This window comes from Podarcis pityusensis (genome assembly GCF_964106645.2).
Source record: "Podarcis pityusensis genome assembly, chromosome: 2".
NCBI classification, from domain to species: domain Eukaryota; kingdom Metazoa; phylum Chordata; class Lepidosauria; order Squamata; family Lacertidae; genus Podarcis; species Podarcis pityusensis.
The window spans coordinates 34,657,515-34,673,929 of NC_138029.1; the positions used below are offsets into that span (position 1 = coordinate 34,657,515).

Below are 16,415 nucleotides of genomic sequence, written 5' to 3' on the forward strand. Positions count from 1 at the left end.
ATTAGGTTATCTTAACATATTTAGCTAAATAGTCTTTAAATTTTATCCATTCTTCCTGGTACTCCTCCTCCTTCTGGTCACGGACTCTTCCAGTCAGGTCGGCCAGCTCCAAAAAGTCCATCATCTTCATCTGCCAATCTTCCACTGTTGGTACTTCTTGTGTTTTCCATTTCTTTGCTAACAAAATTATAGCTGCAGTTGTGGCATACAAAAATAATTTAACATCTTTCTTCGGCAATTCCAAACCTGTTATTCCAAGAAGAAAGGCCTCTGGTTTCTTAATTAATGTATATTTCGACATTTTTTTCAATTTGTTATTAATCTTCTCCCAGAAGTCTTTCACCTTGGGGCAGGTCCACCACATATGATAAAAAGTACCCTCTTTTTCTTTACATTTAAAAGTTGCAATATTTCAACACTTTTGAAAATTCAAATAAAATAACTAGGGGAGCTAAGTTTGAAGAAGGGTTGGGGAATTTTTATGCTATCACAAGGGGAAGATGGGTTTTTTTTTAAAGGATGAGAAGCATGGCCTTAAGTCAAGGATGGAGAACAGGTGGTCCTACAGATGCTGCTGGACTTCAGTTCCCATGAGCCCCAGCCAGCATGGCCAAAGCTTAGGGACAATGGGAGTTGCAGTTCGGCAACATCTGGAGGTTATGAACTGTAGTTATGTCCAAGAACCATGGCTCTGTCACAGAATTTTGGCAGCGTCTATACCAAACCACAATTCCCAGGATCCTTTGAAGACACCAATGGGTTTAAACACCATAGATATATGTGAGTAGGGTTGATATGCCTTCAGGCTCTACTGTGTATTTTACTAAGTGAAGTGTGTTGCGTTTTCAAAGAGGCAGGAGTGTAGTGCCTGATATCTAATTACAATATTTGTCTTAACAACATTTGCAAAGAGTGCATTAAAAGAACAACTCATAATTGTCTGGAAAGAAACATCTGGACCTCAACGAGGAGTAAGTAATGCACACTAATGGGAAGCCAGATCCTTAATTAAACACAAATCTAGAGGAAGCGAAAGCAAATGTTTTAGTTGAGTGATCCCAACAGGGAGAAATATACAGATGCTAATGCAGAGCCAATAAAGTTACGAGAAAATATTATTACGAGCAAATGCATGGAAATGAGATTCAAAACCAGAGATGTGAAATGCATTACCCCACAGCCAGGAGAGATCTCAATTTCACACAGAAATGTGGCTCTTCCTCACCGCTGCAAATTTAGCAGCCTAGCAGATTATTGCTTCTTCTCTTAAAAACACTTGGTTCTACTCTCAGAGAAGAATGTGGAGAGCTGTTATGATTAGTTTTCTACTCTCTTGGGTGCCAGGTAAAACCATTTCTTCTCCTCTCTCTAGCTTTAATAGCTGACAAATCAACTAAGAGACTTTATGGAAGGTAGGATGGATGCTAGAATGAAAGGCAGCAGTTTCTCGAGTTCACTGGCTTTCGAAATAATGGTATACAGCAAAGGAAGAGGAGAGAAAGGATACTGTCTGACTCTGCCTAGATGCACCTCTTTGCTGCGGCTTTTGACACTTGTGATGTATCTTTTCAGCATCCGCCTTTTCGTATTCTTAAGTTTCTTTAAACTGCTTTTAATGTTGTGTTTTCATATAATGTTATGTTTTAATTGTAACTGGAAGGGAGAATAACATTATAAAAGAATAAAGGGGAATTGAAATGTGTGAGGAAAAGGCTGAGCCAGTGAAGGCTGGAATGTGAAGGCTGTGTTTGCAGGAGAACCATGCGAGAAGGATGGATCAACACATGTGCAGGAGCTATTGCTGTAACTGTTGAGGAAAAAGGAGGGAGGGTTAAACCAGTATAAGCTAGTAGAAAGACGTATTGCCATACAGGGACATAACAGCCCCTTTGCTTCCCTGTGCTTGTAATTGTATAAATGTGTATACTTCTTTCATATTTGGTGTGCAATCCATAACTACTTGCTGTTTGAGGCTGTGTGAAACCAGCCTTGCAATATCTAAATAAATGTCCTATTTGACTAACAATTGGTGTCCGGATTCTGTTGGCCATCCAGGCTGAACCCACAGGGTATTGGGTACTGAACTCCAATATTTCCCCAGCATAACCAAACCTGGAACATTAGGTTGAAGAACAGGTAATAAATTGTAAAGAAGAACAAGAACAAGAACAAGAATAGAACAAGGACTTTTGAATCTTACCATACTGACACATTCATCTTCTCATTTTGTCCCTACTCCAGAAGCCACCCAGAAACAGAATTGTAGGTACCACGATGTGGCTGAGTACCTGAACATCTCTTCTAAGAAGGATCTCTTCTTATACACCATACCTCTGAATGATTGGGAAAAGCCTATAGAAGTTCAACTAGACTTCACCCTGGTGTCCATCCTTTCAGTGGTAAGAGAGAATAATCATTGCATGGCTGGTCTCCAGTGACGGGGCTAAGCACAAATACTGGGGAGGGGGCAAAGAAAGGGAAGGGATGTTGGATGTGGGGTGCTGCCTTACAATTGCAAACTGCTGGGGGAAATTGCAGAACAGTCGCTTACTGGATTCATAGCTTCAATTCTAGCTGTGTGTGACAGGCAGGGCCACCAGCCAGTTGGGGACGGGTGGATTTTTAAAGAAGGACATCCATCTCCCACCCACCCACCCTCCAGTTGTATCACCAATATATCTGTCTCTGTGTTAATTCTCTAGGACAGGAGGAAGATAATGTGTTAATCTTTTCCCTTTTTGTTCCTTGCAGCAAGAAAAATTGCAGGTGGTCACATTCTATTTCTGGATGTATGTGGTGAGGCCCTCTTTCTTTTCTGTAAATAGCAAACAGATCTATCCTCACATGATTTTATTTTATTGTAAGTAATATATTTTTTCTTTCCTCTAGTTCTGGGACAATGAATTTGTCTCATGGAATCCCTTGGATTTCTGTAACATTACGAATATCACTTTGCCTGTGAACCTTTTCTGGACCCCAGACCTCTATATAGATGAACGGTAATGCTGCTTTTATCCTATGGTGAATGTGTTTCCAAACTGCATTTTCAGGGCAAATTCACAGGGTTGCTTTTGGTGCAGCCATGTACTGAAACCACTTTACCATATCCATTCCCAGGCATTGAGAAGGCTGCCTGCCATGATAGCTAGAGGTTTAACAGCGCTGGGCTGGGGGCTGAGCACAAATGCAGACACCATTGCCAGGGCTAAGGCAAGAACCTGTGAATTTTGTGTTGTTTGACTGTGTTCAGGTTGCCTCGAGTCTTCTTGGCACAGAATTTGGTCTAAGGGCTCGTCCACATTCTGCTTGTTCTTCACCCCCAGTTTCCCGCTGATGAGATGGGAATAAATTAGAAAATTGTGCAAGTTTTGATTCATTATTCGTTTGTTATAAGTATTTTATATCATCATTCAGTCATATTTTATGTTTTATCATTGTCATAAAGTCACTGTCTACATGTTGACCCTTTATTTTATTTTATTTTTTAATAATTTTTTATTAAAGTTTAAAACAACAAAACAAGAAAAACAACACACACAAAAAACAATACAAAACTTAACAATAAAAACACAAAACACAACAATTAAAAACAAACTCTCTTTTTCATTTCCAATTTTAAATTACTTATTTTCTAGACTTCCTCAAACCTCCCTCTTTTGTATTCCAGTCCACATTATTTGTCCAGCAGTTTCTTTTCCACTTTTTTAATCCCAATCTTTAATTTACATGTTGACCCTTTAGATCAGGGGTAGTCAACCTTTTTATACCTACTGCCCACTAATGCATCTTTCTTGATGGTAAAATTTCCTTACTGCCCACCAGTGCTTGATGGAAGGAGGATTCAACTTTTGCCGTAGAACCCCCGACTGCCCATCTAGAATCCTGAAACGCCCACTAGTGGGCAGTAGGGACCAGGCTGACAACCCCTGCTTTAGTTGGTTGTTCCAACAGATAGTTGGTAGACCATGAGACTCTTAATCTCCGGGTTGTGGGTTTGAGCCCCACGTTGAACAAACAGATTCTTTCATCGCAGGGGGTTGGACTAGATGACCCTTGGGGTCTCTTCCAACTTTACAGTTCTATGATTAACAATGAGGCTTCCCATGTAGGGGCCAAACTTAGGGGTTATCTAATCTGTGCAAAATGCAAAGCTTTCCTAATTACAATACAATATCTTTAGGGCAGATGAAGACAAGTTCACACAGAGCCCTTTTGCTTATGTATCAGCCGACGGTTCCATTCAAATGTTTCAAGCCTACCGGCTGACTTCATCCTGCAGTCTGGATGTCCATGCATTTCCTTTCGATCAACAAAAATGCAACATAAGCATAATGTCATCAATACATTCAGGTAAAACCATGTATTTCGTTGAACTGGCATGATAGTTGGCTTCTCTCTCTTCATTTGTACCTTCTTGAATTCACACCCCCAATTTGCACCCCATGAACTCACTCTTATGTTGAACTCCAAACCACCACATTTCACCCCCTTTTCCACCTATCTCAGCAATTATAACCAGGGGCTGCAGCCCAGCTTGTGTGGCTCACCAACCCCACTAAACCCTACACAGCTTGCCAACTCCCCTCCGTTTACACCTCACCCAACCCCCAATCCCGCCACAGCTTTCCCAATGGCCCCAAAGCCCTAACAGCTTGCCCAACCCCCATCCCTTTGCATATCACCAAGCCCTACCTCCAATGGGGTTGCCAACAAAGGGAGCATGGTTTCTCCTGTGGGAAGAGACAAGAATGGCTGCATTTTAAAAGGCAGGTGTTTTTCGCACCTCAGAGCAGCAGCATGGGGGTGGGAGTGGCGGGAACAGATGAAGAGGAGATTTTCTCCCATTTGTTCCACCCCTCCCCAACATTTATGGCATGGCTGCAGATGTGGTAAGAAGCGAAAAATGCCTGAATTTCCAATTGCAGCATGATGACAGCCTTACAACTTTATTATGTTGTAAGATAAGATTGGGTTAGTCAAGTCCATTATAGTGGTACCTCAGATTAAGAACGTAATTCATTCCGGAGGTCTGTTCTTAACCTGAAACTGTTCTTAACCTGAGGTACCACTTTAGCTAATGGGGCCTCCTGCTGCTGCACGATTTCTGTTCTCATCCTGAAGCAAAGTTCTTAACCTGAGGTACTATTTATGGGTTAGCGGAGTCTGTAACCTGAAGTGTCTGTAACCTGAGGTACCACTGTACTTTCAATGGGTTGATGTGAAGCAGGACTAGCACGGGGAACAAGCCATTATTATTTGTTCGCTGTATTTCTTATCCACCCTTCATGAGGAGGTCCCCACTATACACTCAGCTTGTGTCTTTCTGAATGTGCCCTATGTTCCCTGTTTTCTACATCTTTCTTCACTCTCTCTCCATTATCACTCTTCCCTGCAAGTTTGCTCCCCTTGCCAATGGTCAAAGTCGCCTCTCAAAATTAAGTCAGAGTTGCTCCCATTGGAGGCTGACCATGTGTGTGCTACTGATACATCACTACCATTTTGGTGTGATGAAACACCGGGGCTTAATTCACACACTGAGCAAACTGTGGGACAAGATGGAACAGTAATGACACAACCTTAAAAGGAAGACCTAATATGGATGTGACTGTGATTTTCTATACTGCCCTGAAGTAACAACCTTCCGTATCATTTCTCTTCTACTGCCTCTAGATAAGGAAATGATAATGGTGAGCAACAAATCTTCCAAGAAGGCGAACCAAGATAGTCGCAAAAATTACTTGACCAGTGGGGAATGGAAGTTTGAGGAGCTGAGGATCATTGAGCACATCATGGAATATGATTTAATTAACTTCAGTGCTGTCACTTATGAGGTATTTGGTTTCTAATACATTTAAAAAACATGGAAACAGAAAAAGATCTCCCCCTATGTAGCTAGTGTTTGTTTTTCATGCTTACAAGTTTTAATCCACACTTATTTTCAGAACTGCTGCTTAGATTTTAGGTAAATTTTAAAAGGGTAGTATATTATTGGCTCATTTTTATTTCTTAAAAAAGAATGCAAGTGTTCTTTGAAATATGTTGATGATGGACACTTCGATTAAAAACAAAACACGGCTAAACCAACAGGGAAAACAATAAATCAGAAGTTCATTTGGGAGGAATGCTTGCCTAGATAGGTATGTCTACAGGAGCCAGTGGAATGCTAACACTGATGGAGGCCTTTTGTATTTCAACAAGGAGGGAGGCATTCCACAGCCCTGGTGCCATCAAGTTCTGATTACAGTCATACCCCGGGTTGAATATGCTTCATGTTGAGCGCGTTCGAGTTGTGCTCCGCAGCAACCCGGAAGTAATGGAGCGCATTACTTCCGGGTTTCGCTGCTCGCGCATGCGCAACACTCAAAATGACATCACACGCATGTGCAGAAGCAGTGAAAAGCATGCCGTCGCTAGTTACGTTTGCTTCTGGATGCGAACGGAGCTCCAGAACGGATCCTGTTCGCATCCCGAGGTACCACTGTATTGAAATTTTGCCTGCCAGGCCATTACAGACAGAGAAACCTTTGTTTTCCTTCAATGGTAAATCCTTCAGTGGTACGGGGACCCATTTCAGGGTTTCTGCAGCAGCTCTTTTGATCCCACTCCAGGTCCTGCCAGGTGCTCCATTGTTTCCTACAATTGTTATTGTTATTAATATTACATTTATATCCCACTTTTCCTTCTGAAACATTTTTGGAAGAGGGAAGATGGTGGTCCTACCCACCAATGGGTTGCTAAGAATAAGGACTATGAATGAATGTATGCTACTCATGAGACTGAAAAGAGAGTTCCATTCTTTGCTGTAATCTTCATTTTTATTTATTCATTTTCCCCCCTTTTTGGACAGATTTCTATGAAGAGGCGCTCCATTTTGTATGTGTTGGTTCTGATCCTCCCAACTTTAACTCTCTTCTTGCTGGATATGGCTATTTCTATTGCATCTGCCTCTCCTGGAGAAAAGATTGCCTTCAAAATGACACTGATTCTTCAAATCTCATTTTTGTCAATGATTCTTAATGATATGCTACCCGCAACATCGGATAATCCACCAGTCATAGGTAAACCACCTTTTATTGCATGGCTTATTTCAGCGCCGGCAGCCTTTGAACACTTAGGGGCTGTCAAATAGTTTTGGTTGCTTTCATTGGACTAATACACATTGTGGTTTAGTTAGTGAGCAGGTCTCTGGGTCAGTAACTAACTTTTAGTTGGAGGTACATTTTGTGAATCATTATCATCTTGCACGGTACAAAAACAGAATAACAATACCCCCTTAGCAATTTGTTTAGCACTTTAATATGGTCAGAGCACTTCAAATATATTATCTTTCAAATCGTATAGCAACCCTGTATTACTATCCCTATCTTGCAACTTGAAGGTGAATAATTATTATTTTATTATGTATTACATTTGTATGCCTCCCTTTACCTGTAGATCACAAGGCGGTTCACAAAATAAATCACATTTTTTTAAAAAACAACACACCAGAAAATACATAATAAAAGCAAAAACAACCCAATAGTATCCCGTCCCACAACACATTTTAAAAGGGTGAAATAAATAAAAAAATTGTCCAGTACCACCTTAGAGACCAACTAAGTTTGTTATTAGTATGAGCTTTCGTGTGCATGCACACTTCTTCAGAGCCACTGAAATAGAAGTCACCAGACCCTTATATATAGTGGAGGGTGGGGTGTGGTTCTTCTCAGAATGGTAGTAGGAGATGGGTGACTGACTCAATGTTAAAACTGTTGACGACTGTTAATGACTGCAATTAGTCCTACAAGAAAAAGCAAGGGATAGTATGCAGATGACCAAAAATAGCTATAGCATATGTAATGAGACAAGAATCCAATATCTCTATTCAGACTAGTTCTCTCCATAGTTTTCAGTTTAGACCAACACGGCTACCTACCTGAATTTTAAAAGGGCATTAGACGTCAATCAGCCAAAGGCCTGGTTGAAGAGGAACGGTCTGTTACGATATTGAAGCAATGCAGCCGCGAGCTGCTAGCTTGAAAACAGCACATGATGGAATGTTAGGACTGTTCCGTGGGAAACAGAGGGACAGTCAATTCACAGGGCAATGCACCGGAAATAGCTCAGAGTGTAATATGAGCTCTTCCTTTTGCTCTTGTACAGGAAGTACAGGTTTTGTTTCTCTCTCGACTGCTGGAGCTTGAAGAGAGCAGTCATGTTTTTTGTAACGCTGCAAAGACAGAAATAAAGGCATGTAAATACGTTTCTGTCTATCTCTTTCCCCTGCCCGGGGGGGCAGGAAAGAGGGGTGTGTTCTTCTCACGCTGAGAAGGATCGCCTATCGCCACCTAGCCTGTATCCTGCCGGGAAAGCAGACAGGGAGGTCAACAGGAGACCAAGCCGGGTGCCTGGGAGAGTTGCCAGTTTCTCCTGATAAAGGCTTGATTTCCGACACGGTCTACCTGGTGCTTAAAGGTGTATAATGAAGGTGCCTGGCATGCTCTGGTCCATGGGGTCAGGAAGAGTCGGGCACGACTAAACGACTAAACAACAAATGAAGGTGTCAGGTGAACCTCCCTGGGGAGAGCATTCCACAAACAGGGAGCTGCTGCAGAAAAGGCCTGTTTTCTCATGTTGCTGCCCTCCAGACCTTCCTTCTTACTAGGAGGGAGAGAAGGGGTTGGGAAGGGAAGGAGCTTGACGCAGTGCAAGTGCACTAGCAGGAGTGCCAGACCGGCTCTGCTGATGCACTCACCCCAGACTGCCCCTCTCTGTTGCCGCCTCTCTCTCCATGACAGTAAGTGGTAAGTGATGTCACTGTTGGAACGCGAAAGAGGCAGCTCCACCACATTAGGCCACTTCTGAATTCAAGGACACATTCTAGCCAAGCAGACACTCAAGGAGAGCAAAGGGCAAGCCTATTGATAAGGACTTGGCCCACTGAGAGTTTCAAGCACTGGAAGAGTCCTTGGGTTCCCCATTCCCACATTAAAGAAAAGACCTCTGAGGGATGCTAGCTTTTCACCACCCGTGTTTCTTCTTCTTCAATGCAGCCGCGTTTTTCACTGGGATGTTTGTATTTCTGGTCCTTGGTATCTTGGAGAACGCTTTCGTACTCTGTCTCAGAGAGAAGAGACCAAAGTTGCCATCCTTCAAGGGGAATAAACTCATGAATAGAATCCTGAGCAAGAAGAAAGAGGAATGCGAGAGCCCAGCGACCCATTTTGGTAAGAGTTTTCCAAAATGTAAACAATTTACCGTAAGGAGGTGGGGCACCTATAAAGCAGAAGAAGGGTGCCGATATCAAGCACCATCATCCATTACTATAAGAAATCTTTTTGCACAAGGGTATGTGCAGGATTTGAGTACAGTGGTACCTCGGGTTACAGACGCTTCAGGTTACAGACTCCGCTAACCCAGAAGTAGTACCTTGGGTTAAGAACTTTGCTTCAGGATGAGAACAGAAATCGCGCGGCGGCAGCGGGAGGCCCCATTAGCTAAAGTGGTACCTCAGGTTAAGAACAGTTTCAGGTTAAGAACGGACCTCCAGAACGAATTAAGTTCTTAACCAGAGGTACCACTGTATACACTCTTAAAAAGAAAAACACATAATTGAGATGCACCCACTGGAGAGCTGGAATTTGTTTACTGATTGATTTATTAAACAGATTTAGAATAAACAGATTTAGAATAAATTCATCAAGTAGTGTACATCTCCCACCAGAATGTGCAGTTGGAACAAGCTTGTATTCTTTTCTGAGTAATGTGTGAAATGGATCTGAGGCGTCAGGCTGTCAGCATAGCTCAAATAAGTAAGTGTGGAAGGAAGCAATCCATATTAATCTAAGGTCTGGGCAATTTCACAAGTTTCATTCATTCTGTTAAGCCTCAGATGTGTCACATCTGATCCCTTTCATGCAATATAGAAAGTGGAAATAAGCTTAAATCAGATACAAGCTCTTCTTCATTCATTACGTACAGGAAAGTATTAATATTGCTCTTAGAGCCATTTAACCTGCATATCTTAAGGCTGAGACACTTATCAGGGAGAACATTCAACTAAACTTGATGGTGGAACTTAGCTCTCAGTAGGCATGCATAGAATTGCACTGCAAGAGCCTTCTTGATTTGCATGGTCTTCTCCAGCACTTTGAGTCTTGCAAGGAAAACCCAGGCTCTGTCTGGAATCAAATAACTGGCATTTGTTTTAATGAAGGTGGAGTTATGTTGCTTCACATTGCATTATAACAGATGTAAAATGTCCAACACGGCTTCCAGTGAACCATACACCAGAATTTGGAATCAAAGAAGCAGTTCTTTAACTCTCCATTCCTTTATTCTCAAACAATGTCTGTTCCCAAACATAACAGATTAACAGATTAACATATATCCTCCTCATTTTCATCTGTACAGGAGACAGGAGCCCCAAAGAGAACCAGCCGGCAGATGGATTTCCCTTGCCAGCAAAAGACAGTGAAGATGACAGCTTGGTGTTTCTGAAACATCTGAATATGGAACTGCAACAGATCAAGAAACATCTCTCTCTAGAAGAACGCCAGGATGACCCTGAATCAGTCGCGTGGGATAAAACAATGGCCCTTGTGGAGAAAGGGCTTTATTACACCCGCCTGATTTTATCTGTCATCTTTTTAGCTGTTATTATCATACAGTGGACGCGCTGAATTATAGATTATTGGCTTTTGTGGTGGAACAAGGAGCATGGCATTTTTGTAGACTAGATCACATAATTGATGCATGTGATACAATTGCACTACATTACCACCAGTTAAGTTGTATAAAGTTAGGAAATGCCATGGGACTAAATGTCTAATGCTGTTGGATATTAAATTACTAATTTCAAAGCAAATTATTCTTGGAAATATGTGAAAACAGGACAAAATTTGCCACTTAACTGAGCCTTGCAAAACCAATTATTCTGAAGTACTGGTTTTCCAAGTCTTCACTGGGTGGCATGTTTTCTGACCTGGCATCAATGCATGCCATCCTTGGGCAGTTGCCAGGGTTTCAAGGGGGTTCATCAACTTGAAAAGGGTGTCTTTGTCCAGGAATAAATTACCTACAATGCTCCAGAGCAACAGAGGCATTGTGGGAACTTGAAATGGCAACAGCTGGAGCCAGTTGCCTAGTGCTGCCATCACGTAATCCAGGAAAAGAACAAGAAGGGCTAAATTTTGGCAGGGATATCATCTCCAGGCCTATGTTGGGAGAAGCAGCAACAGGCAAAATCCTTCCTTCTGTGCAGCTAGTAAAGGCTCAGAAGCTCCCTGAGCTCTATTGTATTTGACAACTCCAGGAAAACAAAGTAAGCATGTGTGAAATTAGTCTAATTTATACATCTAGTTATGATCAGCAATATGAGTTTAAAGAGCAATATCAGTTTGGGCATGAGCAATTTAACTTGGCCAAAAAGGAAACCGGGAGCATTGTTCGCTTCACTTTCTGTGAACTGCTGCCAAAAATCTTATAACTGCATGAAATGAGTGATGCATAATAAAGAAGTGAATTGACAATATTGTTGCTTCATCTTGCCAGTAAGAAGATCCCTGGTGAATCAGGCCAAAGGCCCATCTAGTCCAGCATCCTGTTCTCGCAGTGAGATGCAGCATGCCTTGTGTTTATGGTTGTCCCTGAGGAGGACATTTTTGTTGATATGTAGCTGGGAGGTGCATATAGCAGCCTGAAGTCTCAGGAGCATCATCTTGTTGCTGTTGGTATTCATCTCTCTCTCAAGAAAGAGCGAGAGACAATGGAGTTTCCCTCGGGGGTGGTCAAATCGCTGTGTTAGGAGACCAAAGCGACCTCCCTGGTGCACAAGCCTGCACAGTATGTATGGGGGTACTGGGCTGCCCAGATGACAAGACCCCGCCCCCCAGTCTTGCTGATGTGGTCCAAAGGAAAGCAGAGCAATACCAACCTGCCCGCAAAATGTCTTGCCAGAGTGGTGCACGTTCTAGTTATCTCCCACTTAGACTACTGCAATGCGCTCTACGTGGGGCTACCTTTGAAGGTGACCCGGAAACTACAACTAATCCAGAATGTGGCAGCTAGACTGGTGATTGGGGGCAGCCGCCGAGACCACATAACACCGGTCTTGAAAGACCTACATTGGCTCCCAGTATGTTTCCGAGCACAATTCAAAGTGTTGGTGTTGACCTTTAAAGCCTTAAACGGCCTCGGTCCAGTATACCTGAAGGAGCATCTCCACCCCCATCGTTCTGCCCGGATGCTGAGGTCCAGCGCCAAGGGCCTTCTGGTGGTTCCCTCACTGTGAGAAGCAAACCTACAGGGAACCAGGCAGAGGGCGTTCTCGGTAGTAGCGCCTGCCCTGTGGAACGCCCTCCCATCAGATGTCAAAGAGATAAACAACTACCTGACATTTAGAAGACATCTGAAGTTAGCCCTATTCAGGGAAGTTTTTAATGTGTGACATTTTAATGTATTTTTAATCTTTGTTGGAAGCCACCCAGAGTGGCTGGGGAAACTCAGCCAGATGGGTGGGGTACAAATAAGTATTATTATTATTATTATTATTATTATTATTATTATTATTATTTATTATTAGAGTTTGGATTTGATATCCCGCTTTATCACTACCCTAAGGAGGATCAGAGTCTTCCTTCTCCTGGATGGGCCCCTTTCCCAGGTTGATGAGCCCCACCTGCTCCTCACCTCCCTCTGCAGCACGTGCAGAAATCACCTTCTTTACCATTGGAACCACTAGCAGTCTTGCCTGCTCAATCAGCCAGAGCCTGTCTTCACATGCAGGGGAAGTCCCTAACTCAACAAGGATTTGAGACCCATTGGCTACCCAGTGGGGGAAGAAGCCACTTGGGCACCTGGGGCGGGGCGCCCAGGGGCGGGGTGAACCACCCATAGAGGCGGGGCACGTGGCACGGCATGGCGTGGCACCCATAGGGATGGGCAAAGGCAGAGCTAGTGGCGGCAGAGCACATCCCAGAAGGGTGTGCCAGCGGCAAAGAGCTGCATGGGGGGGGGCACCTCCCAAGGCGATGTCATGCCCCCTCAGGGATGACACTTGGGGCGGACCACCCCCACTGCCCCCACCCTGCTCCGCCTCTGTGGTTACCCTCACCTGGTTTAGCCAGCCAGTCGAAGCCATTCCCAGGATGTGCCTGCTGTTACATGCTGACAGCTTCTAGGAGCCACAAGTGAGAGCTGGGTGCAGGGTGGAGACCAAAAGTGGACAAACAGAACGAGCACAATGCATCCCCCCCACCAGAGGTACTGCCCCTCCCCTAGTACCTCATACACCCCGAGAATCATCTACATCTCCTTTTAACAAGATCTCTACATTTTTAAAATTACTCGGTATAGTTATATTTACCCAGAACTCACTCCTCTTCACCACAAGCTATAAAACACTGAATCTCTCACATATTATCTGTTGCTTGTGACTGAATGCAGTAATCAGCAGTCGAGTTTGCTAGCTAAACCAAAGGATACTTGGGCTGAGCGTGAGTAAAAGAAACAGGGGTTACATTCCAGGGATTGCGTCTAAAGCCCAAATCGTGAGTGAGGTTGCCAAAGTCCTTTTTTCCAAGCTGCCCACCCACCTTCTGCCCCTTTTAAATTAATTTACCTATTTCACAGCATACATCAATCTGAATGCACACAAGTAAAATGTCCGTAAATTGCAGGCTAACTGTACTTCAAGCAGTTTTGGTGCAGCTGCTGTGGCTCATATTTCTTGTTTGTTTGCTGCGTTAGACTGCTGCAGCAAAAACAACAAAGAGTACGTTCTGGTAAGACTGAGGACCCCTCCAGATGGCCTGTTTAATAAATGGTTATTTATCCTGAGTTGCTTGCACACACCTTAAGGAGAGATTAGACTGTGCCCAGTCTTTACTGAGCATTTATTCTGACTGATTTGCATGGAGGTGATATGGCATTCATGCTTTCTTGCTTGCTTGTTCTATGTTTTCCTCATAGCCATTGTTCATCAACACTTTTCAGCATATTTCCCTGTAACTTTCCTAAACGCAGGAAGTATTTGTTGTTGTTTTTTTAAGTGGATTTGTTGTCCTCTGGCAATGGAGTGTGTTTTAAGCCACTTTAACTGCTGAAAGGCTTTCTGAAACTCAGTCCACCAGAATGACTCCCCCCTGAATTTATTCTCTTCCTTTACCTGCTGTGTTTATTATAAGTATAGTGGTACCTCGGGTTAAGAACTTAATTCGTTCTGGAGGTCCGTTCTTAACCTGAAACTGTTCTTAACCTGAGGTACCACTTTAGCTAATGGGGCCTCCCACTGCCACCGCGCGATTTCTGTTCTCATCCTGAAGCAAAGTTCTTAACCTGAGGTACTATTTTTGGGTTAGCGGAGTCTGTAACCTGAAGCGTCTGTAACCTGAAACGTCTGTAACCCGAGGTACCACTGTACATGCAACTGGAGGAGGCCAATGGTCGAGAAGGCCAACCATTGACAGGAAGCCGAGTGAGGAGCCCGACTCTACACTTGCCCTCTTCCACCCACTGGCGGAGGAAGAGAGGGGAGGGGGATGGCACACCCACACCCACACCCGTGCTGAGCGCCTCGCCCACACAGGTGATGTGCCACGCCCCCAGGATTCGCACCAGCCACGCCACGCCTGCTCTCCACCCCACGTGCTGGAGCATGAAGCTCCGCCACTTCCAGCCACTCAACATTCAGGGGCCTGGCCCCTTGCCCCCAGATACTGAGGGACCAAAGACCCCTCAGCCCCCTGCGGTTGGTGCATCTGGTGAGTACGGTATGAGAATACCACTGGAAAAGGCAAGGAAGCAGCTTTCAAATTCCATGTAATTGAACAGGATGTAACCAAAGGAACTTCTCTGATTCCTTCAAATTGAGGCCACTGCTTTGAAGCAATTAACATTAAGTAACCCATCACAGACATCTGTCCAGTACAGCATTTTGGCTATGTTCCTTCTTCTCCATTATCTGCCACCCAGAAAGCCCCAGGGATCCATTTTCAATATGCATATGAAATGTGCAGTTGTGTTTCAATAACCGCAGCGTCAGAAGAGAGCTTCAACTTTCCATTAAGGAGATGGGTCCTTGCCACTGCCCTCAGTTGTTGGCTTTTTCCTAATCATCCCCCACCCACCCCCACCCCAAGTTTAGTTTTATTGGAAAGTGAACCAATAAAAATAGGTGGAGCAGAAAGGGCAGAAGCTGCTCGCCTTACAGATCACTCTTCTTTCCCTGAAATGAAACTGTTGGTTGAGAATGAGGACAAAGGACTCAGGGTGCTTCCAGACTGTCACTCTTTTTCCAGTGGGGGGGTCAATCACATATGGGGAAATTCAGGTTGTGCACTTAAAAATACAATAAGATCCTGAAAGATCAGGCCAATTGCGCATCTGATAGCATTCTGTTCTCACAGGGGCCAGCTAGGCGCCTGTAGAAAAACTGCAAGTATAATAATAATAATAATAATTACAATCTGAGCACAAGAGCACTCTCCCCTCCTGTTTGTGGTTTCAAACAACTGGTATTCAGAAACATTACAGCCTCCAGGGTGTATATGGTGTTAGGAGGGTGGTACCTCTGCTGGGGGACATGTTGTGCGCCTTCTGGGGTAGTTTGGCCACGTTTGGTCACCAGCCTGAACTCAGCTCTCACCTGTGGCTCCTAGAAGCTGTCAGCATGTGACATCCCAGAAATGGCTTCAACTGGTTGGCTAAACCACGTGAGGGTAGCCAGTGGGTCTCAAACCCACTGGTGAGTTAGCGACTTCCCCTGCATGTGAAAATATACTCTGGTGAGTTGAGCAGACAAGATCAAGAATGGTTCCATTGGTCAAGAAGGCGGTTTCTGCATGTGCTGTAGGGGGAAGTGAGGGGTGGATGAGGCTCATCAACCTGGGAAGGCAGCCCATCTAGGAGTAGGAAAACTCTGATCCCAAACCTCCACTGCTTTGCTCATTCAAGAGAAAGGCTTCGAAAGTAAACCTCGAGGAAAAATCTGTACCCACTGCCTTGAGGGGCTATCTTTGGGAAAAGAGAAGGCTAAAGAGTAAACCCTACACAAATCTGGAGTGGAGTCCCTAAGGCGGTTGGATGGCGCATTGTAAACCTCCTTCCAGCAACTCCTGCAGCCAAGCTGGTGCCAAACATATTGATCTGCTTTCCTTTGGAGCACATCAGTGAGGCTGAGAGTGGGGTCGTGTCATCTGGGCAGCCCAGGACTCCCATACACACTGCCCAGGTTTGTGCACCAGGGAGGCCACCTTGGTGCTGCTAATGCAGTAAAAACAACACAGGAGGCAGCAGTTATGAGTTACCGGTCTCTGCGGCCACAGCAGGCACTGTGATTCTCAAGTGGTTTTACTTCACCCACAAATGTGCACTCCATTACCTCTCAATGGAGTCCAACAACTGCCTCCAACCATGGAGGCTGAGCTTTAGATTGG

General features: G+C 44.1%; 1 protein-coding gene across 1 annotated transcript; it reads left to right on the forward strand.

Moving 5' to 3' along the window:
- Nucleotides 1-402: 402 nt before the first annotated feature.
- On the forward strand, nt 403-11,527 carry LOC308470523 (5-hydroxytryptamine receptor 3A-like). The gene is made up of 9 exons (XM_080993921.1): nt 403-1,344; nt 2,242-2,399; nt 2,752-2,796; nt 2,890-2,999; nt 4,181-4,350; nt 5,671-5,831; nt 6,848-7,058; nt 9,033-9,206; nt 10,393-11,527. The coding sequence occupies exons 1-9, from the start codon at nt 1,299-1,301 to the stop codon at nt 10,659-10,661; spliced, it is 1,344 nt and encodes a 447-aa protein (XP_080850047.1). The 5' UTR covers nt 403-1,298; the 3' UTR covers nt 10,662-11,527.
- The last annotated feature ends 4,888 nt before the right edge of the window (nt 11,528-16,415 follow it).